The 27,571-nt window shown below is 39.8% G+C and overlaps 1 protein-coding gene across 1 annotated transcript in view; it reads left to right on the top strand.

Annotated features, from left to right (window-relative positions):
- The window catches only part of AKAP6 (A-kinase anchoring protein 6), a 299,187-nt gene that overhangs the window by 99,354 nt on the left and 172,262 nt on the right, over positions 1-27,571 (top strand). The window contains exon 5 of the mRNA XM_065404219.1: positions 3,572-3,694. Coding sequence (XP_065260291.1) covers positions 3,572-3,694 — 123 coding nt within the window. The remainder of the gene's footprint in view (positions 1-3,571; positions 3,695-27,571) is intronic.

Here is a 27,571-nt window from a genome sequence, read left to right as displayed (position 1 = left end):
TATTTATTTGTTTCCTTGATCAGTCCTGAGTCTGGGTTCATGATTGCATACTAAATTCCATTCTTTTGCATGGTGTAATTAGTCCTGTATTTCATTTTCTGACTGGGTTGCATTACATATTTTTTCTAGTGTTGCAGAATACTTTTTTTTTTTATCAAGAGGCAAATCTTTCTCCATATTAGAACTTCCTAGACCCAAATTTGTCTAAAACATTTCTTAAAATATATATGTATTTTAGGAAATATCCAAAACAAACTGCATAAAGATAGCCCCTTTTTGTTTTTTACTGTACATCTTCAAAATTCATTAGGTATTCATCATTCTAAATAGGATGTTTTGTTACTTCTAGCCAGTCAATAGAGTGGTAATCACATCTTCAGTAAGGTCTAGGTTGTGACTTGGAGTGTCTTGCAGGGTAACTATTGACTGGTGCTAAGTTTATGCACCATCCTTTGCTCAAGGCTGTGCCTAAAAGTATGCTTTAGCCCTAAAGTAGCAACACCTATTGCTTATCAGATGGAATAATCAAGACCCAAATGTGTGCATCAGTGCTTAAAGTGATAAAGGAGCAGCATATTGTTTGAAAATACTGATTTTGGTTTTAAAGTTTGTATGTAGCCAGGCCTTGGAATAATGCCAAAGAGAAGACCTGAAGAAGAGCTCTGTGTAAGCTCGAAAGCTTGTCTCTCACCAATAGAAGGTGGTCTAATAAGATATTACCTCACCCACCTTGTCTCTCTGAAAAGAAGTAGAAGTTCAGCTTCGAGAGCAGGGTTGTAGTCTAGTCTTTAGCAACAGACCTGATCCAGTTGACTGTATTTGCATAGGTTTCAATTTCCACTGGAGCTGCCTTCCAGGCAGACATGAGTCATGAGGCTGGCATTGGGATGATAAAGGTGTCTCTTTGCCCACTAGCATCAGGCTATTAAAATAAATAAGTTGGAGTCCTAGGCACTACTGTGAAAAATTTTTGAAAAACTTTTTGATCATTAGTTTGTGACAAATGAAGTAGGGATTATGGTGCCTCAACATAATCTTGAATTTAGTTTGAGATAAACACATGGAAAATATGAAAAAGAAATCTCCTGTCTGATCTAGGCTCGCATGTATTGTCTTCATTTCCATTGTCATGTGTTTAACTATATGGGTTTTCCTTTTAATTTTACGAGAACTCAAATGACAAGTCAAGTAAAATTGTGGTCTTAATTTAGTTGTGGGACATCCAAATCTGCATTTTGATGTTCCTTAGCACTTATTTGCAAAAAAAGGCACATATTTGAATGTGCAGATGTAAGATTTAGAAATCCAATTTAGATGCTTACAATTCAGCATTGGGCTCCCTCCTTAAGATTTTGTAGGACTGACAATGCTCCATTAGGCCTCCAGATGGTGGTGTTTACCCAGACATTGAGATTCAGGATCTGGACAATGTTATCTATCCTCTGACAGTCATTTTCAGTGTCAGGCTTTTAGTTTTTTAAATTATTTTCAGTTTCTACAGATGTGTTCTTTGAATGGTTTCAATAAAATTTTATAGCCATCGTTTGAAAAATAGTAGGATTATTGTGATTTGTGTTTTGTAGCAGAAAATATTTCTCTGACAGAGACGTAGCCTGGGTTAGATCTCCCTGTTCTGTCATCATGCCTCTCCTTTCCTTTAGCTGTCTCCTCGGTGCTCACCACTGACCCATTTATTTTTAGTGGGGATTTTAATGTCCATAATGAAACTGTTTGAATATTTATCTTTTTTTAAACAAAAAGATTCTGGCTCCTCATAGCTTTACATGATATTATCTATATATTTATTCAGGCCCAAAACACCCTTCAAACATTCCCTACCCCACAACGCAAATGATTCAGGTCATATACCTGTTGTGGATTGTCTCCCTCCATGTGGTAAATACAGGCATATTAGATGTGGCACATTTCATAGCAGCGAGGAAAAGTATTTGACATCTAAAAGGCTAGTACTGGAGGGTTCCCATACATAATATTGAAAAATACAAATATTCTGAGGGACAAGCATAGTCACTATTGAGAGCTGCCTTTTGTACTAGTGAGTATTGGCATCACATGCTTGAAATCTTGAAATATTTTTTGAAAAATTCTTCTAAAACATAGTACTCCGTTATGGGGGTGTAATATATTACTTTATTAGTAAAATACATGAAGCCTGTATAAGAGAGCACCTTTATTTTGTGTGTGTATGTATATGTGTCTGCCTATGTGTATGTATATATCAAATCACCTTGTTTCTGAGATAACATCACTAGGATGTGACAAGCAATCAGTAATGTGATTTGTAGTATTCTTCTCCCTGTTCGGTGGTAGTTCTGATTTTTTTTTTTTTTTTTTTTTTTTTTTGGTTAAAATTTAAAACTTTTGGCAAATAAAAAAAAATCTGTTTGGGGGTGAACTAATTGTTTTACTTGACCTGAAAGATTTTTTTTCCACGCATTTTTAAAGGGCTAGAGGAGTGTCACTCTGCCCCTTATAACCTTTAGCCCAGTGGTTAGGGCATTCACCTGGAATAGGCATTTGAACCTAGGCATTCACATGGGAGCAGAGTGACCTTGGTTCTAGTCCCCTGCTCCAATGAATATTGAATTATTTATATAAAAGGGGAACAAATGAGAATGATACTTTGGTTACCTCACAGAGCTGTTGAAGGCATAATTTAATTAATTTATGGGAGGTGCTCAGATACCAGAGTCCTGAGTATCCTAAACAAGCCTAAGAATAAATAAAACGAATACACCAATGGTAGCATTATCTTAAGCAATTCTGTGATGGTCATATTAGATAAACATACTCTTAAGATCTATTTTAAGTCGATATAAACATCATGGCCACGCTACCCTCTCGACCTTCCCTTGACTCATGCTGAACAGAAGACTCTGGTGGAGTTATCTGCACTCAGAATGGGCCTTAGAGCATCATCCAGTCATGTAAAGTTAGGGGCATCATTTAATAGTGCCTGTGATAAAAGACCAGCAGTCCTTACATTAAATGCTGCACATTCTGCCTTGTATATCGCTAGAAGTGATGCAGCTGCCACATCTGGTTGCCTGAATAGGGGCTTCCAACCCATCTTTTATCATAACCCAGGCCTCTCACCCAGCCACTCATACAAATCCCCCTCACTTTTAAAACCCCATTGTTTTTCCATCTCGCCACAATCTAGGGTGACCAGATGTCCCGATTTTATAGGGACAGTCCCAATTTTGGGGTCTTTTTCTTTTATAGGCTCCTATTACCCCCCACCCCCTGTCCCGATTTTTCACACTTGCTGTCTGGTCACCCTACCACAATCTAATGAATTTTTTACACTGGTCTGTCCCAGGAGACCACCTTAGATTATCCCAAAATACATTGAGCACAGTCTTGCTCCTCCTTTATCAGAAGACCACCAACCAATTTTTATCATTCTTTGCATGGTGGTTGAGAACAAGATTTCACTGTCCAATGCTCTCCTGGTTTAAAAAAAAAAATGAAGAGCATGCTTTTTCCAGATTGTCATTGTACTAACAAATATGTTTTTCTTGTTCTTTCTTTTTTCTTATCTGGTAAGGGGTTTGTAAGCAAGCTGGATGAATTCATTCACTGGTTAAATGAAGCCATGGAAACGACAGAGAATTGGACTCCTCCTAAAGCAGAGACAGACAGCCTTAAACTGTACCTTGAGACACACTTGGTAGGACAAGATTATATTGTGATTGCTATAAGTAATTGAAGTGTTCTGCTGTGCTTTTTGTTAGTAGATTATTTTTTCTAATTACTAGTCAACACCTATATTTTAATGCTGTATTTACAGTGTTGCAAATTGTATTATTATTCAAAATTCCAACAAATTCACCTTCTAAAAGAAAAACAAAATTTCCTACATTCATTAGTAACCATAGTGTAGCAAAAATCTCTTCAAAAATGAATTAGAAAAAATTATATTGCAATTCAGAAATTATCCTCAGATTGAAAGAAAAGGGAAATAATAAAAGGTAAAAGTAAAATTATATTTCTTCTGGCCAGTATTAATGAAGCTCTAATTTATTTTTACTATCTGCCACATTTTTAATCATAGTACAGAATGATTTAAATAAAATATTTGAAATTATCATTTCAATAATTTTAGCGGATGTGCATTTCTGTCCTGTAACTGTCACTATTCTTGCTCTTGTGCAAAAAAAACAACATTGTGTGGAAGTAGAAAACACTTGGCAAAATAAGATCTGTATATATTACAGGCAAGAATTATAGATTGAGGGGCATTGGATAAGCCTCATGAGGTTTTTACTGAATACTTCTAACAGCTGGTACTGGTTACCAGCAGGTGAAAACCAACTACAGTTGTTGAATTGTAGTAAAATATGAAAAGCAACCATGTTAGATGAAATGAGATTTTAGATGCTGAAAACCTCATGCTTAGATTTTTCACACTGTTATCAAACATATGGGGCAGAGACCATCTCTTCCTATCTGTTTGTATGGAGTAATGGAGTCCCATTCCTGATTCAGACCGTTGTTACTAACCCAACATAAATAATAATGAAAATGCCTCTTTAAAGGAAAAGTCTTGTGATTTAAGGGGCATATCAGAACTCTCCAGGATAAGTACTAAATACAATATGTGTATATGTGTTGCAGAATTAATTTTCAAGATAGTTTTTAGAAGTTTTAATGAGTCTTCTTATGCGGCCCAATTGGATAATGCAAAGTAGGAGCAAAAATAAATAAATAAATAAGCTCTTCCATTTCAAAGCATTGGAAATCAGAGAGTTTCAATACCCTGATACAGTAAATTCTGTTGTTCGTTTATTTCTGTTAATTTAATAGTCTGCCTGACCACCATTAAATTAAGCAGTTAAAAAAATTGAACTGACCCTACCACAACTTTAAAACTCTCTGATCTCCAGCTTTCAAGCATGAATTGATATTTTTCATGCCCTTTATTGATGATAATCATTTCCATCATAATAGTGCCTAGAGGCATTGTACTAGGCACTGTGCATGTATGCAGTAAATGTCCCTGCACCAAAGAGTTTGTGGTCCTGCTGTGTATTTTACAAAGGTTCCCTTGAGCTAACATGAAGCCCCATAGACTTTGGCCCCATGCAAGCGCAGGGATCTGACCATGCACCATACATTGCAGGATCGGCGCCTAAAAGTCCTGGATCATTTCAGTGTGTTCACTCCTACTCTACTGCATTAAACTCTCTGGAAGATGGCTTTCTCTGGGCTAGATGGAAATAGCTGCAATGTCCCAAGGGCAGGGCAGAAAGGAGGCGGTGACTTTCAGTTCCTATTTCCCCCTTGCTCAATGGGGGAAGTCTTCCGTACCAGCCCTCTTACTAGCACAGATTACTTGAAAGACTGCCCCAGCTCCAGTGCACTGTGGGAGCTGGAACCAAAATTACTCTCTCCCTATCCCTGCCTGTACATACGCTACCCACCACTGTGGGCTGGACAGGAGCAGCTGCATGGTGGCTGCTCTTCTCCTTCAGGATTCACCAATATGTATAGCCTGCACAGGAGAGTGGGCACCTTACACCCCCTCACTTCTCTGTGAAGGTGCACAGGAGAGATCACAACTGAGCCTTATACCTTTGTCTATCATTTCATTAGATTAGTTTAAAGCCATTAAAAATCTATCACCGGAGTGTTCCTGATGCATAGAGTATGTTACACCTTTCGGGGGTGGGGGTGGGGGATCATTTTCATGAAGTAAGAGTGTTTTTTTTCAAAATCCTACCATGAAGTACTAGAGTATATAATACACTACAATTTCAGTCTGTGAATATACCTTGATGGCATGTACACTGTCAGTCTATGTAAACAATGTGTTGGACAGCACGGAAAAGCAGTAGTGATCCTACAGCCTCATTTCTCCTGGGATTTAAAAAAAAAATGCTATCATATTCCTTTCTTTGCAGTAGAAGATTGAATTATTAAAATAAGGGATATTTTTGTAATAGGAAGATAGAGTTATTCGTATTAATTAGAATGTCAACTTTTCACTTGTAGTGGCCTGACAGAAATTCCAATCTGTGTTTAAACCGATGTATATGAACTTCAATTCACATTAAGTTCAGTGTTAAAATTCCTCTTGATTTAGCATTTTAAATTAATGCTGATTAAGGGCTTGAAGGGAGAGGGGAGCTTACCTCCCTCAAAGTTTCTTGTTTTACAAGACAGGTTTGGCAAATTTGAATGCCATCAGCTTTTCTTGATGTCTTCTGAACAGAAGGCACTCAGTACCTTGCAGGTTCACTCCTAAGTGAGGTTCCAGGTTCCACAGCACTACCTCAGGGTTTCTGCACTGACATCCAGTTGTGAGTTGACCCTCTTTCAAATACATTAATACAATGAATTTGCCTCTCTCCTATAGGCTGCATCTACACTAACTGTCTTTGTATTCACAATCAGCAGTAGAAGCTGCAATGTAAACATGACTCAGGCATTTTTACCACAATCCTACCAGATTGTGTATTATGGCGACAAAGTGTGCTAGTGGAGAGAAGGCTCTGCCTCAGATTATCATTAATGCCTGTGGCCCTGCTCTGCCTAAAACACATGGCCACAATTAGGGTTGCCAGTTTTGGTTGGACATATTCCTGGAGGTTTCATCACATGACATAATCTTTAATGAAAGATTAATTTTTAATTCCTGGAGACTCCAGGGCAATCCTAACCCTAGCCACAATAGGGAGCTGGGTGTCAATAAAAGGGGATATTTTATACTTGCCACTTAACTCCCCACTGCTGCCACATAGAGGGAAGAAAATAAAAAGAAACTCAGATGAGGGAAAAGTTTATTTGTTCCCTTTTGTCTATTGGCTGAGGATGCTCTAGCAAAGATAGTACTGGTAACAGGATTCAAGAGACCTCTCGAATTTTCTGTCATGTCACCTGGATCATCATTTCAGGACCTCAGCATGTAACTATTGAATATAAATTATTTGAATATTAAAGCTGAATTTTAACTCTCCCCTTGCTAAAATAAATAAAGTTAGCACCACTGAATGGAACACACACATTTAGCTTTCTGGGGAAATGGAGAACCATAACAATCTGTAAGGGATAAGAAACCTTTGATACATAGGCGACTAGTCTAAATCCAAGCTAAAATGCTAGTGAACAAAAGTCAGCCAGGTTTACGTGAAATTAATTAACTATTAATTTCAGTCCAGTTACTAGTGGGGGGAAAAAAGTCCATATCCCAAGAAAAAAACATTAAAAATGTACACTTCTGCTCACATTCTCAGAATGTATTGGATTGGCCTGACGAATAACCGTTTTCATAAGAGTTGGTCTTTCAGGTAAAGATTGAGACAAATTGGTGGAATAAGGAATTTTGCGCTGCTGCTGCTGTGTTCTGCAACTACATGAGATATCTGTCCAGTCTTGTCAATCTAGCACCTTGTAGGAGCTCAGCATCCATTTCTAAAAATTCAAATGGTGAAAAAAATCAGTTCTATGCCCACTCCTGTGACAATACTCATTAAATTCATACACACATAGATATAAAAGAATACCGGCAATAACTACCAAAAAGTATCTAGAACCACTTGAAGACACCACCTAAAGTGCACATACTTTAAAGTTATAGAAAGGCTTAATGGAAAACATGTTGAAACTCTACAAAGTAGACCTCAGTCCCACTGTTCACACTGCCCCTCCCCTCCAAAAAGATACAAACATGATCTAGAACAGGGATTCTCCACCTGGGCTTGTGACCACCCATTTTGCTACATAGGAGGAGAGTTCTAGCTATATGAGGTAGTTGGGAGGAACGTCCAAGTGACGTAAAACACCGAGAACCACTTTTCTGGTTGGCAAGGTATTTGTCAAAAATTAGTCATTCTCTGAAGGGACATAAAAAAGACTGGTTTCATAGCTTTCTCACTGACAATTCAGAAGCTCTAAGATATGCTCAACTCTAAGAAAATGGGTGATGGCAGCAGTGATAGCATCCAAATACACAATTACCAGATATTGGGAAGGATGGAAAATACCTTCATAAACCCAACAGATGAAAAAGATGACCAACAATATATAAACTGCAAAGCAAATCAGAAAAATATATGTAAAAATCTGGATACTTTCTTAGAGAGTGATTCAGATGAGGGTAACATTGTGCTTATGGTACACTGTTGCCACCATCATTTTCCCTGCCTTTTTCTCTGTCCTTTTTCTGTTCCTTCTTTTTCCCTCTATTGTATTTTCCCTTCTAATTCTTTTATTTAAGTGCTGTCCTATTTTGTGGCTCTGGATTCCTGTTCCCCACGCAGCTGTAGACTACCTACTGCTTGAGGTGGAGGCATCAACGGGTGACTCCATGGGGATGGGTAACACATGATCTTGCAGCTTAGTTGGATGCTACTGGAGCAGAGGATTGAAGCTTGGTTCTGTGACCTACTGCCTGAGCCTGTAGTCTTGTACATGTGAACCGCTCTTTTTGGCCAGCAGCTTTAGGGTACTGGGGGAGCCAGATCACATGGAGAGTGATTTTTCAAGGAGCCAGCTACTGCTTTATCCAAAACCATAGGAACACATTTACATTGGGGAAGAAATACAGATATGGGATCATGCTTTAACCTTCCCTCCAATTCACTGGCTTGAGGCTTCCAAGCGGGGACAACCCCCCAGGTTGGAAAACTGCTTTAGACCTTTAAGTAGTAGACTTAGAAACTTACCATTTAGGACATAAAACCATGCAACTGGTGTGGAATAAGATAATATTTCACTCAGAAATAAAGTTGATGAGTTAGATAATAGGGCTCGTATAATAAAACCTTGAAGATTGCTGCATTTATAGTAACTCCTCACTTAAAGTCGTCCCGGTTAATGTTGTTTCGTTGTTACGTTGCTGGTCAATTAGAGAACATGCTCATTTAAAGTTGTGTAATGCTCCCTTCTAACGTCGTTTGGCAGCTTTGTCTACTGCTTGCAGAAAGAGCAGCCCGTTGCAGCTAGCTGGTGGGGGCTTGGAACCAGGGTGGACCGGCAGCCCCCATATCAGCTCCCCCTAAGTTCCCTGTGCAGCAGCTGCCTGCAGTTCAGCTGTGTCCCTCCCCACACTGCTATGTGCTGCTCCTGCCCTCTGCCTTGGAGCTGCTCCCCAAGACTCCTGCTTGCTCTGCGGGGGGGGGGGGGGAGGAAGAGGGGAGCTAATGTCAGGGAGGGAGAGAGGGAGCGAGCGAGCTGGGAAGCTGCCCCCCCTCCCCCGACAGGCAGGGCCACCCGGAAAGCAGGGGCTTTAGGGGCTGTAGGGCCCTGGGCTAAGGGGGCCCCGGGGCCCTGCCCTGCAGGTCTAAAGCCCCTTTTGGAATGCGGCTCTGCGACCACGGGCCAGAGGACTCAAGAGGAGCAGGGGCAGCCGCGCAGCGGGAGAGAAGCGGCGCTTTCCCCTTCAAAGCCGGACGGAGAGAAGCGGTGCTTTGAAGGGGAAAGCGCCGCTTCTCTCCAGCCGCTGGCTGCGCGGCTGCCCCTGCTCCTCCTGAGTCCTCCGGCCTGTGCTCGCAGGGCCGCATTCCGAAAGGGGCTTTAGAGCTGCAGGCCAGGGCCCCAGAGTCCCCTTAGCCCAGGGCCCTGCAGCCCCTAAGGCCCCTGCGTTCCAGGTGGCCCTGCCTGCTGCGGGGTGGAGGGGGCCGCAGCTCCTAGAATCGCGGCTCCCAGAATCGCGGCCCATGGGGTTGGTGCCGCGCTGCACAGAGCCACCTGCACACCCCCTGCACCAAACAGGAGCTGCCCCAGGTAAGTGCTCTGTACCTCCTGCCTGTCCCAGCCCTGAGCCTCCTCCCACCCCCCCACCCTGAGCGCCCTCCCGCACCCTAACTCCCTCCCAGACCCTGCACCCCCAGCCCTGAGCCCCAGGGGTAAGCCAGGGGCACCTGCCCACCACAGTGCAGTACAGTACTGTACAGTATATAATGCCTTTTGCCTGCCCCCAAAAAATTTCTTTGGAACCTAACCCCCCGCATTTACATTAAATCTTATGGGAAAATTGGATTCGTTTAACATTGTTTCACTTAAAGTTGCATTTTTCAGGAACATAACTACAACGTTAAGTGAGGAGTAACTGTATTGAGCACATAGAAAGACCTTACCAAGAAAGAACCTTTGAAAAATGGTTTCTGATTTGCTTTACCTTTCATAACTCTTCTGTTTCAGTTATGCTGATTTCTGCCCATTGGCTCCCTGATCAAAATCAGCTTCTAAACAGACTTCATGCACAGTTTTTGGTGGTTTGCAAATCAGTTTTAATCAAAAATAGCATCCCGAAGGCAGCTCATGAAATGAAAGCATCTATCTAGATTATACTACCTCGCTTCTTAAACCAAATGAATTTCTTACCAGCCCAACAAATAAGAATTCAAACTGATGTTCTTTACCCTGCCCATTTAAGAGGTTGTTGAAGTGGACACATTATCACTTTTATTCCTCAGCAGAAACAATTGCTTTTATTAGAGCACAGAAAAAAGTAAGTGAGGATATAAGAGTGACTATTGAGAAGGACTCAGACAAAATGTATTTCTAAAGTGTGAAATTCACAGGGGCTTATTTTTTTTATTTTTGATATTGTAATCTTTACTTTTACCTTTTGTTACTAGCATGACTTTGCTTTACTTGATTTGCTCATGCCAGCTTCCTAATTATAGGGCTTCCTTTGATGTGCTCTTGGGTCTTTAGTCCACTGGTGGTTCTGTGTCCTGTATCAAACTTAGCACTAGATAACCAGTGAGGGACTTTATAATGAAAATCCCCAAAGAGTGCAGCATCAACTTGTTTAAAATAATTTGTTGCAATGCTTCTTAAATTTAAGAAGAATGTGTGTTCCAGGTTATCAGTGAAAAGTTCCAGTGTACATCTTTAGTGACAGATCTCTTCTACTGAATATTTATTTTTCTATCTCTTCATCTATGTGTCCCCCTCCTTCCCTTTAGGAGGTATGAGATGAAAAAATACCTCAAGGGATCGGTCCAATTATCTGACAATTTCTGTAGCTTATAATACTTATATTTCTAACTACTTCACATATTCAGACTTTCTTATTCTTGTGTCAAGAATTACTGGAATTGTTCTTTCTTTTTAAGATTGTATTTTATATAGACAGATATGAATGATAATTTGTTACAATAATAAAAGTGTACTAAAATTTAAGGAAAAATAGCGAGCTAATTAAAGTAATTATAATTAAGGCAATTGCTGATCTCAAAGCTTTCCCTGATCATATTAGGAAATGGTCTATCAAAACACAGTTAATATTCAGGTGCCAACATTTAGATTGTCATATTTTAAGTATTATGTATTTTGTTGAAGGAAACCAGCGAACATTTATTTTCAGTTGTGTAGAGTATCCTGAGTCATTTTCTTTTGTGTTTTGATAGTCATTGTTGCAAAAGGGAATATTGGATGGTGATTAGAGCAGGGCACTAAAAGTGTGGACTCCAAGATTGTTTCTGTATCCATCTCTGATTCATTTTGTAACTTTGGACAAATCGCTTAGGTCAATATTTTCAAACTTGGTGCCTAAAAGTAGACTCCTGAATCCATATTTGTATCCACCTAAATCAGAAATGTGATTTTTAGAGCAGCTTCAGCTCCTGCTGACTTTAATAGGAGTTGTGCGTGTGCAGCACCTCTGAATACCAGGCCACTTATTAGGTGCCTAAATGTGGATTTAGGTGCATAGCTTTAGGCACTGAAGATCTGACATTGTGGCCTTAATCTCTCCATGTCTCAGTTTACCCATCTTTGTGTGGCCAAATTTATATTCTTATAAATATAACTGAGTTCAAAAAAGAACTTGAGAAGTTCATGGAGGATAGGTCCACCAATGGCCAGGGACACAACCCCATACTCTGGATGTCCCTAAACCTCTAACTGCCAGAAGCTGGGATTGGGCAACAAGGGATAAATCACATAATTGCCCTGTTCTCTTCATTCCCTTTGAAGCATCTGGCACTGGCTGATGTCGGAGGACAGAATACTGGGCTGGATGGATCATTGATCTGACCTAGTATAGTTATTCTTGTGTTCTTAAGTTTTTCTAATACTTGGTTGCCTCACAGAGATATATGAAGCTTAATTTATGTGTATAAGACACTTTGAGATCCTCAGGTGAAAGGTGGTATAGAAATGCAAAGTGTTTTTTATTATTAAGACTAAGGGCACGTCTTCACTACCCGCCGGATCGGCGGGTAGAGATCAATCCCCGATCGCTCTGCCGTCGACTCCGGAACTCCACCGCAGCAAGAGGCGGAAGCGGAGTCGACGGGGGAGCGGCAGCGGTCGACTCGCCGCCGTCCTCACAGCCAGGTAAGTCGACCTAAAATACGCAACTTCAACTACTTCAGTTGCGTATCTTAGGTCGACCCCCCCACACACCCCCCGTAGTGTAGACCTAGCCTAAGGTTGTTTAGTCCGTGTATATGCAGGGCTGGCCTTTAGGGGTGGGTGGGCTAGGAGATGGCCCAGGGCTTCCATTCTAAGGGGGGCTCCTCCGGAGCCAGGGTGCCCCTCCTCCCACCGCTGCTCTGCCCCTCCAACCCACTCCTGTACTCAGTCTCCGCTGAGCTGAGGTGCAGGGACAGGGTTCAGGAATGGGGACTGCTGGCAGCTGCTGCTGCTATCTGAACAAGCCTTGAGATTAGTGAGTGCTGCTCTGCTTAAAGTGACAGCGTGCTGTTTCTCACACTCCCCCAACACACACACACTCTCACACTCCCCCAATATACACACTCTTCCCCCAACACACACTTATATTATTATTGTTGTTGTTATTACTTCTTGGTACTTCCTGTCGAAATGTGCAATGCACATATGTTCTCTGTAATTTCATTCTTTCAAAGTTGTTAAGGATTACAGTGCTGTTGTTTTAGTTTTTTGAATTTCATAATTTTATTTCTCTCTTATGCTTAAATTTAATTCATTAAGTAGGGAGTTCTAAAATGCCTACCCTGTCCTGGCTGGAGTAATTATCATTATTACTTTTATTACCATATTGTGCTTTGCCATTCATTATTTAAAATGGTACAATCAAATAATAGTATCCTTCTAGAATGTAAATGTACTCACCTTAGCACTGCCAGTTTAAAAAAAAGTAGCCAAACACATAACTTTAGACACTGTGCAGATTAAGATTGCTTATTTTCAAATTGTATTTTTAGTTTTATCTGTAAAATAACTTAAAATTCATATGAAAATAAGCAGTTCCAAGTATGATACTAATAGCAATGATGGAGTCAAATGTTAGTGAGTCACATACATGATTGTGATCAGTAAACATAAAAGCAAAAATAATTAGAAAAATAAATTATCGTTCTTAATAAAAGAGGAAAAAAACCTTAATCACATATGTTAAAATTAAGTAAATACATTTGTAATGACGTGAAAAACAATTGACTAAAATAGAGTAGATAATGGCAGTAACAGTGTGTGTCTGTTAGAGAAAGTAAGCAGATTTTATTTATTTTAATTTATCTTATGAAAGATAGCGTACAAACGATCAAACTTTTGTTTCTGATATCTGTGTTAAAGCTCCAGAATTTATACCGCTAGTTTTGGGATTGGGAATATCTTGATGTATTATCTCCTGATTGTTCTATATTTACATATATACTTAAAATATGGCTTTAATTGGTGTTTGTGTATATTTTTCTTTCTTTATATAACAATTAGATGTTGTGCTCCTGTCAGCTAATTCCTAAATTATTACCTGCCCTCCTTCCCCCCCCCCACCCCCCCAAAAAAAACCCTAGAGTTTTCAGGTGTCTGAGTAGTCCCTGGAATCATGGTTAAAATTTGCCCTCCACTCCTCCCAAAATTTGAAATGGCGCCGCTGTTGAGCCAGGAGTGGCCAGAGGGCTGTCGGAGGGCCGTGGGCTAGGGCAAGATGCTGCCCCCATGTGAGAGCACAAAGCCTGCCTTGAGCCGCAAGCAGAGCGCCAGGCACCACACACCACAGCAGCAGCACAGAAGTAAGGGTGGCAACACACCATATACTATGCCACCCTTACTTCTGCGCTGCTGCTGGCAGTGGCATTGCCCGCAGAGCTGGGCAGATGGCGGGCAGCTGCTATCAGGCTGTCCAGCCAGTGCTTAATTTGTGCCAGGGCTGAGCTGTGGCACCTCTTTCAATACAAATTAAACACTGGGGGAGGCAGTAGGGCCCAGAAGTGATGGGAGTGTGGGTAGCCCATAGGGGCCAGGGGTGATGGGGGGAGGCTCCAAAATACAAGTTCGCCCAGAGCCCCATTTTCCCTAAGGGAGGCCCCGTATACGACTTTGTAAACTTTTCCAAAGTTGCAGGAATGACCATTAGCAGGGCTTGTTCAGGGTAAGCCCCTGGCGGGCCACGAAACACTTTGTTTACCTGAGCATCCACAGGTATGGCCGCTCGCAGCTCCCAGTTGACGCAGTTTGCCGTTACTGGCCAATGGGTGCTGCGGGAAGCGGCGCGGGCCAGCCACTGCTTCCCACAGCTCCCATTGACTGGGAACGGTGAACCGCGGCCCCTGGGAGCTGCGAGTGGCCGTACCTGCAGACGCTCAGGTAAACAAAGCGTCTCGCGGCCCGCCAAGGGCTCACTCTGAACAAGCCACCAACCAAGTTTGGGAACCCCTGCCATTAGTGACCTAATAGTTTTCACAGTAATTAGGTACTGGATTGCAATAAACCCTTCTGCTGATGTGAAAGGATAGGAAGCATAAAAAGATCCTCCCCGCACCCTATTGTATAGCTTACAGATCCATAGTTGAAATTGAGTTTATTGTTCTTATAGAAGGGATTCAACCTCTGTTATGAATGTAAAATACAGTGCATCCTCCCCAAAATTAGAGCACTTACTCTTTGAGTATAGAGTTAATTTTCTGAGAATTTACAAGTAAATCTGTTAATTCATTTTAATTAACTTAATTAAAAATGGACCCTTTAAGAATTTGGAATTGGGTAGCATGCATTTTTGTCCTAATTAATTGTAACAAAAGAATAATATTACTAGCATTTAAAAATAAATTATATAAAAGCTCACACACCAGTTTGTCCACACCTGCGATTTTTTTGTTTTTGTTTGTTCTCTATGGAAGAGAGTTTAGATGTGCTCTCCATACCTCATAAAAATCTTCCTCCTTTTTTTCAAAAGCCACCTGTATTGTCAGAGACCGGAGTTTTGACAATATAGATCTCTAGAGAGATGGAGGAAGGATTGTCCTTTGTCCAAAGTAAAGTACATTTTCTGACCATATAAAGGCCGATATTCATATTCTTTCTTACTGAGAGAGACCGCTCAGGAGTTTTAGATGGGTTACAAATAGCTCTGGAAGAGCACTAAAGCAATTAGGTAGCATAAAAAGAGAGGGCTAAAAGGGCATTACATTAATCTACGGACCGTTCCACCAGCTTCCAGTTGGTGATTTCCTCCAGGCCTTTTGTGCTGGATTGAGTGACAAGCACAACAAAGGACAATGCATGTGTATATTTAACAAAATTTTAGTCACCAACCCATCTGCCTTTTAGGATCTATTGTTCATGGTAGAAATATTATTCTAATTGTTCTATAGCCCTGAAGTGATAGAACATGGTTTTCCACACAAAAGAAGTTCACATGTATGCAGCAAAGGACTTGAAGCCATATGCAAGTGAATTGCCAAAAGTGTAGTTTTTTTCCAGACCTGCCAGGCTATTTCTACTGGCCTGAATGGGAACCAAGAACAAAATATATTTGTGGACACACTCACACCGAGCAGGCAGCAATAATGGAAGATCTAGACCTTTATGATCAGGTCTAGATTTCAAGGCAGGTGGAAAGTATTCATCATATAATTTTAGATATTAAAATTAATACTTGAATTTGAAATGTATTATGCCATTGTCTCAGTTTTGACTCTGTCTGAGACTAGTGGAAGCAGTGGCATTTAAATTCCTAACAAAGACAAAACTAAACATATAAGACCAAATGAAATCAGATGTACTAAAGACATAAGAATAAAAGGGGGGGAGGGGCAGTGGAAAACAGAATGAGCATAATCCAAAGAAATGTCTTTAGACAATCACAGAGGTTCATTAATTTTCATAAGAGAATGAGCCCAAGGCTGCAAAATTGGACAGTCATGTTTTCTTGTTGAACAACCAAATCTGAAATCTTAGCTGTCTGGTATCAGAATTCCACCCTCTTCCCCCTGTCACTCCCATCAATAACATGAGTACCTTTCTTAGCGGTAAAAAGTGAACAGTTTTGTTCACTGAATGGGCTGTATTTTACCTCTCAGAATTTGTGTGAAACTGCAATGATATCTTAATGATTTTGATGATAATTAATCATCAATTTGCAACCTGTCTTCTATTTTTGAAAAAAAAATATCTTCCTTCAAAATTGTCATTTTCAGGGAAATGCAGATTACAGAAGTATTAAACATTTGTACACTTTGAAAACAAGCTGAAATACAAATGCCCTTGGCTAATCTGCTGCTTTTTTTGTTTGGTTGTTTTGTTTTGGGTTTTTTGTTTTGTTCATGGTTTTTTTTGGAGGGGGTGGGTTTTTTTTTGTTTTTTATTGTGGTGGGCGTTTGTTTTTTCAATACATTTTTATTTTTTGTTAAAGATGCTAAAGCCTCCAAAATCTTAACACAGTAGAAGCATCGTAAATAACTTCATCACTTTCATTGCTCATGGCAGCATGTTTAGATTTTTTTCTCTGATATACTATACTATCTTCAGAATGATGGTGCTTAAGAGTTAGAACAGTCTAGAGGACAATTATCTCTCCCGTCAGTAGAATTCACTGTAAATCATTTAACCTGTTGATAATTTGGCTTTTCTGAACTTATTGCCCTGATCTGGAAAGATAATTTTATGTGTCCCTAAACATGTGTCATTTTATACAGAAGACAATCCACAGAGTATACTAATCGGTTATATAAACTACAAATCTAGGATTCTAAATAATGCTGTCAACCACGAGGGACTTACTGTGGTAAAAGTAAAGAAAAAGAAAGAAAACATGATTGAAACACCAGGGGGATGCAGATGTAGTGGTGTTTGTGTCTATTGCATACCTTATGAAACCTGTTAATTATCTCTGTGTGAGTTTCTGTATTCCTTGGCTAAAAGTGCCTGAGAACAGAAAAAATGCTACATTGTCTCTGGACTATAACTTAGGTGCAGGCTAATAGACCAGTTGGAATAGAGCTTTGTAGAATGGCTGCTAGTGAGAAAAGTAGTGATTTCTAAGATGGTTACACTGTTGTTTTGGTATCTAGCTCCTTTGAATCTTATTTCTGTAATTAAAAGTTTAAGTATTTCATAAGGAAATCCAGGTGGGTACTTTGTGATTCACAGCCGATGGTAACTTTATTGACCAGTGTAGAACTATTACACTTGAAGGACAGGTTTGTAAAAGATCTAAAATAGCTTCCAGTGTGCATTATATGTGTGTAGAGAACAGGAATTGGCACAAGTTTTTCATACGTTCTGGTGGGAGAATTTGCTCTCCCAGTCCTATGGACGCAGCCTTCCCTCCCCTCTGCTCCCAACTAAACCAATCGATGCTATAGAAACTGCGAGTCTTGTGAGCTCTGTGAAGGAAAATGGTCTCTTCACTGTTCTGGCTTCCAGTGCTTACCTCAGGGTATTTTACATTGTGAAGGGGAACAGCATCACATGAACTTCTTCGCTAAATTCCCACTAGGTTCAGGAATTACAAAGCTCCCAAGAGCAACCATTTTTTTTTCTAGACCTGCTCCTTCCAGAGCTGTAGATACCAAGCCTCCTGTAAGGTGGCTTTGACATTGACTGTTACTGCCTAATACACTACAAGGAGAATTATTATACCACACTAGAGCTGGGGCTGTCTTTGGAGGATCCAGCATGCATCAGACCTGCCTGGAAGGGAGGAGCTGGACCAGAGAACAGACTGATTAGACCAGTTGGGTAATCTGAATTTCAGACGAGACCTTTCCATAGATCAACCTCTTTTTAAACCCCCTGCTCTGACTAAAGAAAAGAGGAGAATCCATTATAAAGTGCAAACTCTACTTTTGAGGTTTCTGAAGTATTCTAGGTTCTGTCTATAGATATTTGCAAGTACTGAAAAAGTTTTACCTAACTTTTGGGAATAATTCCATGGGTTAGTTATTATTTTCTTTTTGAAAATTGTGTTTTGAATAAATCTGTTGTTTTACTAGTTTACAGGGTGACTGGCCCCGTTAAGAGGTAGTGCAAGCCAGTGCACCTGTGAATCCACATGTGCCTCCCAACTGGGGTTAAGAGAAGGCACCGAGACCATATAAAGACACAGGAAAGGGACAGGAAAGGAGTATGCCTGAGAACTGACTGAGGAGTCAGTCAGGAAAAGGGGCAGGTCAGAGCTGCTTGGGAGAATCTGTAAGGGCCAGGTGAGAACTGCCTGGGACCAGAGGAGTCAAGAAGCAGCAGGGGAGAGCTGCTGGAGATAGAACAGAGAGCTGGTGAGGGATACTTGGGGGGAGAGCTGGAAGAGAGAACTATTGGTTTGAACTGACCAAAGCTGGGGAATCCTGAAGAGCATAAGGTTTGGACAAGGAAAAAGGAAAGCTCCAGTTTGGTCAGGGGAAGCCAAGCCCAGAAGCAAGAGGACTGTTGCTGGAAGGTGGATCTCCAGTTGCAGGCATAGGAATCACAGACGAGGCTTGGGGAATGGAACACTGAAGGAGAGGGGGAGTTCTCTGGGTGAAGATCTGGGCAGAGGACTGCAAGAAGAGTCCAGGAACAAGGGGTTGGTCCCCGAGGGACATTTCTTGAGTGGGATATGACTCTCAGGAAGAACTGGGGAGTAGAACCTGTTGCAGAGCTTTCTCATGGGAGATCTGACTTGGGAGCTCTGGTGGAAGAGCCATGAGATTGGTCATTCAAGGTGGAGGTCTGGAGAGTGGGACACTGGAGCAAGGGCAAAGGAACTGAGAATGGAGTGCTGGTGGACTCTCGGGTGGGCGACCTGGAAGTGATGTTCCTGCACAGGGGAACAGAAAACTGCTGTACCTATTATATGTTTATTGTGGGAATGGAGAAGGGTTTTGAGGAACCACTGCACAGGTGCATATGAATAAATTATGCTAAGAAGCAGGCATTGTATTGGACACTAAGAGACTATGTTCTTTTCATGTCCAGACAAGTAGGGAAACTGAGGCAGGATCACCTGTTCCACTGCAGCCTGTCGGAGGATGCTCCACATGGAGACTGCCTTATGACATTGCTGTGTCTCATTCTATATACCCAGGAGTGGCTTCAGGATAAAGTGTATTGCTTTTGTAGGGAGAGTGATAAGGTCGTTAAAATGTAATTTCCCCTGATAAGGGAAATGGAGAATATGATATATTCCTTGTAATGTGTAGGACATAGGTTTGTTAGAAGAGAAGGCCCAGTATTTATATTAAACACACACAAATTCAGTCTGCTCAGAGTTCTGGAAACATCTAAATCCCACTGGGCATGCTCAAAGGTAGAGCTGGGTGGAGAAAGATAATTCCATTTCACGGAGGATTTTTATATTTCAAAATTTGGTTTTATAGCTCCATAGATTCCAAGGCCAGAAGGGACCACTGTGATCACTTAGTCTGACCTCTGGTATAACACAGACCATAGAACTTCCCAAAAATAATTCCGAGAGCATAACTTTAAGAAAAACATCCATTCTTGATTTAAAAATTGACAGTAATGGAGAATCCACCACTACCCTTGGTAAATTGTTCCAATGACTAATTACTCTCACCATTGTAAATGTATGCCTTATTTCCAATCTGAATTTGTCAAGTTTCAACTTTCAGCCACTGGATCACGTTATACCAATCTCTGCTAGATTGAAGAGCCCATTATTAAATATTTGTTCCCCATGTAGATACTTATAGACTGTAATCAACTCATCCCCAACCTCCTCTTTGTTAAGATAAGTAGATTGCACTCTTAGAGTCTATCCCTATAATGCATACTTTCTAATTCTTTTATCATTCTCATGGTTCTTCTCTGAACTCTCTCCAATTTATCTACTTCTTTCTTGGAATATTCCAGCAGCTGTTGCAGCAGTGTCAAATATAGAGGTAAAATAACTTCTCTACTCCTGCTTAAGATTCCCCTGTTTATACATCCCAGGATTGTATTAGCTCTTTGGTCACTGAGTCACATTGGGAGCACATTTACAGCTGATTATTCATCACAACCCCCAAATCTTTTTCAGAATAACGTCTTCCCAGGGTAGAGTCCCTCCCCATACTCTTTGTTCCTGGATGTATACATTTACATTTAGCTGTATTAAAACACATATTGTTTGCTTGCACCCAGTTTACCAAGTGATCTAGATCATTCCGAATCAGAGACATGTCCTCTTCATTATTTATACTCCCTTGATTTTTTTGTCATCTATAAACTTTATTAGTGATGATTTTATGGTTTCTTCTAGGTCATTGATAAAAATAGCATACGGCCAAAACCTGATCTCTGAGGGACCACGCTGGAAACAACCCACTTCCCCATTTACAGTTATGTTTTGAGACCGATCAGTTAGCCAGCCTTTAATCCATTTCATGTGTGCCATGTTAATTTTATATTGTTTTAGTTTTTTAATCAAAATGTTGTGCAGTACCAAGTCAAACACCTTACAGAAGTCTAAATATATTATGTCAACATTATGACCTTTATCGACCAATTCAAAATCATTGCTATTCAGGATTAAAATAAAAAAATTCAGTCTGTGAAAGCAGATAGCATCCCGGTGCTTGGCAGATGGAGGAAGCTACAGACATGGGGTCCCTGACTCCAGGGCAGGTGAAACCCCAAACTGGAAGCCCAGTCAGGCATAGGTGCAGAAACTGGTGGTGTGACAACACTCCCTGGCCTGAAGTGGTTTCCATCATATACAGGGTTTATTCATAGATTCTAGGACTGAAAGGGACCTCGAGAGGTCATCGAGTCCAGTCCCCTGCCCGCATGGTTTGGTTCACTGGCTCTCAGCACTCCCACTATACAAATTGTTCCAACACCCCTGTAGTCAGGTAAGGTAACAGAGAACCCAGCAGGTTTCTGATAAAACCCTGCCCCAGTTTCATTGAAATTGAAGAGTCTCCACAAAATGGTTTGATTTTTCCAAATCAGTGGATTCTGACAAAAATATGTTTTATCCAGATTTTTCCAGTCAGCTCTATTCAGAGGCTTGATACAAATTTTAACATAGTCGTTCCCACACTGCTAACTTTATACTTCTCTTTATATTCCTTGCTCCTCAGTATGAGCTAGTGACTTTGACATGTCTGGAAAACACTGATTTGGAAAAAAATGTTGTTTTCTCAATAAACTGCAAAATGCTCTTGTTGTCGGTAATGATTTGTAATATTTAATGTATATTTCTAAATGTATTTATTCTATCTTTTGAAATTTCAGCATATTGATATGAACATTGTAGATATTAGCTGTCTTGTAAAGTGAACCAAAATGCAATTTAAAAAAGCAGTCTCTTTGAGATCCCAAAACATTAACAGAATAGATGTATAGGGACTCAGATTACAAATAATTAAATTTTAAAAACATTTAAAATCTGTTCTTCTGTCCCATACCTGCCAAGACTTGAGGTCAAGCCCTTTAGCGTTCAGTGTTTTTTCTCTTACAGGAGATGGATGACATCATTCACACCTAAAACAGTTTAAGCAAGGCAGCTCCTGCCCTGTTTTTGGTGTTAGTAATGTCACTGCTGTTGCAGCAGAAATATGGAAACTTTGGGGCATGAACTGAGGTCTTGGCTGGTAAAAACCTTTCTGTTCACGTTTTATTATGTGTTTATTTGTCATTTCTAATTCCACACATGCATTCAGTTAATAATTTGGGATCTCAAATAGTTTATTACATTTATTTTGTTAAGGAGGCATTCCAGTTCACCTTTTAATTGCATAAGACATGTGGAAGCAGATTATATCCACCCTCCAAGCTCTCAAATAATTTTAATAGAACTAACATCCTTCAGGGATTGTTCTAAAACCACATAGTATTATTAAGTGCTAATGTGTGTATTGGGATCTGTACATTAGCAAATGTATATGTGAGTAATATACATATGGCTGTTTATCACCTTAGAGACTCCACATCTACAGAGCCTGTTGTGCATCATATATTTGTCTCTGGGATAGAAAAATCTTTTCACGTGAACTGGCCTGCAGCTGTCAGGACAATACAAACTAGGAATCAGCAGTGGTTAAAATGGCCCTTTCGGAATACCATTTCTCCACATGAATGGGGTGCACCTGCAAACATGTTGTGTGACATAAGACAGACTGGAGAAATATTGTGATAGCACAGCCTGACAGGTCTTCATTTCTACAACTTACCTCAAATTTTCTGAGCAGATCTGAAGGGAGGTAAATTGCAGGTTAAGCACAATCGCTCTTGAACATGTCTCCAGAAAACAGTGGGTACTGGCAGAGTGAAGATAATCCAATGTGGAAATCATAAAGTTACTTTCCCTGAATGAAACCCAGGGGACCGTGCAGGGGCTTTAGCAGCTTTTGACATCGCTGGGAGATGGAAGGGAAAAATATTCGGTATAGGGTGAAGGAAGGTCATCAGAATAAATTGAAACAATACATGACATAGATGGTTATAGAGATGTAAAAAAGGTGATAAGAGAATGTGTCATCATTGGAATGTTTCATCCTTGTTGCTAGCAATAGATATTCTGCCCTTGGAGAGAGGACAGAGGAGTATCATCAGAAGACCAAGAATAGTCCTAGGGCAGGCAGTAGCCAACCAATGATCTAGGGGTCATTTTCAAAGGCAGAAAGGACAGTTAGGCATCCAATTCCATTGAAAGTCACTGGGAATGGGGCACCTAAACCTGCCTTATGGGCCTTTGAAAATCTTCCCCTCAGAGCGAAAGAGATGGTAGCAAGAAAGAGGCAGCAAATGATACTGAATGGTAACTACATAATGAGGTGCTCAAAGGAACAATACCTGAATCCACTGTCTTTTCTAGAGAAATGCATAAGCCAGTTTGGACCCGGTGTGGGTCCAAAGTCAGACACAGGAACTTTGAAAAAAGGATATTTGGAATGTATAACCTGTGAACTATGGGGAGAGACACTGCCCAGAGAATCAGACTGAGAGATAAAGATTGCAGGGAGGCTTCACTGCAATGATGTGAGCCTCCCTAAAAGAGGTAAAGAAAGGCCTAGGTTTAGGTAAGTTAGGATGCATTTAAATGGTATTTTTACACTTGTCTCCATATTTGTGATGTTCCTTTGGATAAACAGATCACACATGTTTTGAAAAAATCTGTCCTTCGTTACTGCAATTTCATACTGGGTCACAGGCTCCTGGAGAGAAATATATAGCAGGGGCCAAACCCAGTTGGATGTGCTGGAGGTAATATTGTTCTGGGAAACAGGGAGGGCTGTACTCTGGTGATCCAGTCCAAAAGTGAGGTAACTGTGGGGCTGACAGAAGTGCAGGTATGGGCCTGTGGCTTGAAAGGCTCCTCATGGAAGAGACAGAGTGGGGTCAAAGTACAGCACAACCCTGGAACTGTAATAGTTGGTAAAAGGATTTAAATCTAGATAAAGCAGTTTGATGCTGTGTCTCATGAAATCATACTTGAAAAATGAAATGCAAATTGGCTTGGATAGAAACATTGTCATGTGGATGAAAACTGGCTAAAAGACCATAAACAAAGTGGAATAATAAACAACAACGTATAGGTTTCGGGCAAAGTGTCCAGTTGAGGATCTGATGAGATCAGTGTTAATCTTTAACATCTTCACTAATTATCTGGAAAAGGAACTAAGCAACAAGTTTTTGAAATTTGCAGGTGATGCTAAATTGGGAGGAGTTGTGAACACCAGTCAGTACAAAGAAATAACACCTTTGAACCTAGAGAGATTAGAATCACAAGCAGAAAATAAACTGAGAATAAATTTAGGAAACTGTAAACCAATACTTGTGATGGGCAATCTAAAATGCACATAATAGCAAAAAGAAATATTGTAAGATGTAAAACTGGAAGAGATTAGAGATGATAGCAGCAAATTTGACATGAGTTTACAATATGAAATGTTTGCAGAAAAAAAGCCATTATGATTTTGACCTGCATATGCAATGGCATTCCATGACAGAGTAGAGACATAATCATCCCTCTCCATATACAGCTTGAAATTATGCATTCAAATCTTGGTACCACATTGCCAAAAAGATACTGGTAAACTGGAGAGAATATTTTTGTTTCTCCTCTCTGTAATCAGGAGACATGAAAGATTTGACTTATGAGGAAAGTTCAAAATAGCTATCTGGGTAAAACTAAGAGGTGACCAAGAGAAAACATAACAGCTTACTAAAAGTGGAAGTATTTAAACAAAGTTTGAGAGACATTAGGTGTAGTGGTCAGGTAATGCAATGAAATTGAGAAAGGGTAAAAGTAGGCAGAATTCAAGAAAATATGACAATGAGTCATATTAGGTTGTATAATAGTTTTCCAAAAGAAGAGGTTGAAATTACATCATGTGGGACTTTTAGAATGGAGATGGACTAGAAAATATGCTGTAGGGATCTCTTCTGAATTGGGAAAGGGAGGCTGAATGATCTAATGATATTTTTTCATGTCTAACGTCCATAAATATAAAATTAGTATTCTGTATCCTAAGATTTTGAGGCTAGTAATCTCAATTTGCTTGATGGGGCATGCATAAGATAGACTCATAGAAATAAGAGATGAAAACTACCTATAAGATCATCTAGTCCATTCCCCCCTGGCTTCAGTATAGGATTGTTCCAAATAGTATATTCTCCAGTGCTTTCTCCAGTCTAGTTTTTAATGTCTCCAGGGATGGAGCTTTCACTATTTCCATTAGGAGATTATTACACAATCTAATAGATCTCACTGTCAGAGAAACTTCCCTGATGTTTAGCTTAAATTTTCTTAATTTAATTCCATTAGTCCTAGCTATTATACCCTCTTATACTTACCCATGCTAAATAAGTTTTCTCTCTCCTTGATGTTCTTACTTGTGAAATACAAATAGACATTTATATTCCTTCTTCCCCTTAATCATCATTTAGCTAATCTTGTTTAGTTCTTGGAATCTTTCCTCTGCCCCTTTAACCTTTTAATCATATTTTTTTGTTCTTCATTAAACTCCCACCAGTTTGTCTGTAACTTTCCAGGTGTGCTAGGTGCAATATCAATTCCCAGACAAAAACCATGTTAAAATGGAGTTATGGTTGAGAGTATGTGTGAGTAATGTAAGATAAAACATTTCAAGGATGTTGTAATTATCTCATAACAAAGAATTATGAACCCAGATTATTCAGAATTAATATTAAATTTAAAAGAAATCCAGACATGTTAAAACACAGAATGCATTGTTAGGGCACCCAAACAACCTTATTTCTGTCCTGTAGTAACACTATGCAATAACCATGTGATTATTATTATGAAGCTTGAGAGCTTCTCTCTCTCATCAACAGAAGTTGGTCCAATAAAAGGTATTTCCTCATCCACCTGGCCTCACTAATATTCTGGGACCGATGTGGGTACAACAACACTGCATATTTGATGAAAGCATTCTAGTGCTTGGGGTCTCAAATTAGCTTAAACTAATTTTAAAGACACATTACATTTTAATTCCTTTTTATTATGGTATTACGGGACAAAGAAATATTCAGGATTATGTTTATTTTTCCCATTGTTTATCTTTCAGGAGAGGCCGGTGCATGAACTCTTCTCCAAAGAAACTCTAAAAGAACTGTCTTATCTCAAAATGTCTACCATTTCCCATTGTTCTCAACAGGCTTATGGCCAGAGGTTGCCCTCAGTTAAGTGTGCCCTCTGGCAAAACGTTCACTGCCTCCTATTGTTCTCAGTAACCATAAAACCAAGCTGCTATTGGGGAAAATGATAGCCCGATACTGTTAGGAGGTAGAGAGAAACACTGAGGAACTGGTGGATGCAGAGGCCACCTGTGCTAAAAGCAATATATGGCTTCAGTCTCATTGAGTACAAAAGATAATGGCAGCTGATTTGAAAGACGGTGATTCTTTTGGGGATTCTGTGAAAGAAAATTATTGTTGAGCAGCTGTTGAAGGAGAAACTTTCATTTATGAAAAATTATGGCAAAATTACCATTATCCTAACATTTCTTCATAGGTAGCCTATGCGCAAGATTTCAGTATTCCGTATAGCCCAGTTTTCAAATAATGGCACCTAAACAGGATGTCCAAATCCTGAACCAATCCTAAAACAAGCAAAGATATAGTAGATTAAAAGAGAAAAAAGCCTAGAGATACAAACTGGTGAGCCAAGAGAAGGTTTTTTTAAAAAAACTATTACTCTATGCCCAGCCCTTTCTTAAATCTAGACTTTTATGAAACCCATTCTAGAAGTTCCTTCATAAGAGCAAGTTTGAACAAGCACTGACAATATTTAATTTACTGTTTACTTAAAACAGGCTTGTGCTGAATAGTTTGTAATCATGCACTTCACAAGAGATGCACCATGCATGTGCCTCACATAGCAAAAGAACACCTAAAGGACCTAAGAGTAGGTTGGATAATTTCATGTAATTGAAGCTGAGTATAGATGCAGCTGGATGTGGCACTGTTTCAAGATGATGTGGATGCGTTTGATAGGAAAATTGGAAAAGATGAGGTATTCTTCATTAGGAAGGGGAAAAAAAGACTTGCTGCCCTAGAAAAGATTCATTTAACATAACGCACCAGATATTACAATACAGCTTGATTTTCAGGTGCACCTATTAACCAGTAATAATGTTAAACTGAAGATGTAAAATATGATGAATAAAGATGGGCCAAAACTTCTGGGGTTTGATTTGCAATTTTGTAGTTGTGCAAAATTCAGATTTTACTGATATATTTTGCAAGGCGAAAATGCATGAAATTCAGCAAAAATTAAACGTATACTAGCATACGTAGCCTCAAGTAGAAGGGGCCACACACTCACAGGTAAATACAAAGAACAGCAAAGAAAATTGTCAGTTTGATGTAGTGGGTTGCCAGTTTTGGAACTTCAACTATGTAAAATAATTATTTGTTACAAATGTTAATTACTATAACTATAGCACACAAATAAACAAGGAAGATTGGTAACAGTAATCGATAATCCCTACAACAGCAAGTCCACAGCTGTTTTTATATATGTCAGTGGCTCTCAACCTTTCCAGACTACTGTACCCCTTGCCGGAGGCTGATATGTCTTGCGTATTCCCCAAGTTTTACCTCACTTAGAAACTACTTGCTTACAAAATCAGAAATAAAAATGCAAAAGTGTCACAGCACTATTACTGAAAAATGGCTTACTTTCTCATTTTTACCACATAATTATAAAATAAATAAATTGTAATATTAATATTGTACTTGCATTTCGGTGTGTAGTATATAGAGCAGTATAAACAAATCATTGTATGAAATTTTAGTTTGCACTGACTTCGCTAGTGCTTTTTATGCAGCCTGTTGTAAAACTAGGCAAATAGCTAGATGAGTTGATGTACCCCCTCGAAGACCTCTGTGTACCTCCAGGGGTATGTGTAGCTCTAGTTGAGAACCACAGACATAC

The sequence above is a fragment of the Emys orbicularis genome, chromosome 4, assembly GCF_028017835.1.
Source record: "Emys orbicularis isolate rEmyOrb1 chromosome 4, rEmyOrb1.hap1, whole genome shotgun sequence".
NCBI lineage: Eukaryota > Metazoa > Chordata > Testudines > Emydidae > Emys > Emys orbicularis.
This window is presented reverse-complemented; position numbering and strand designations above follow the sequence as displayed.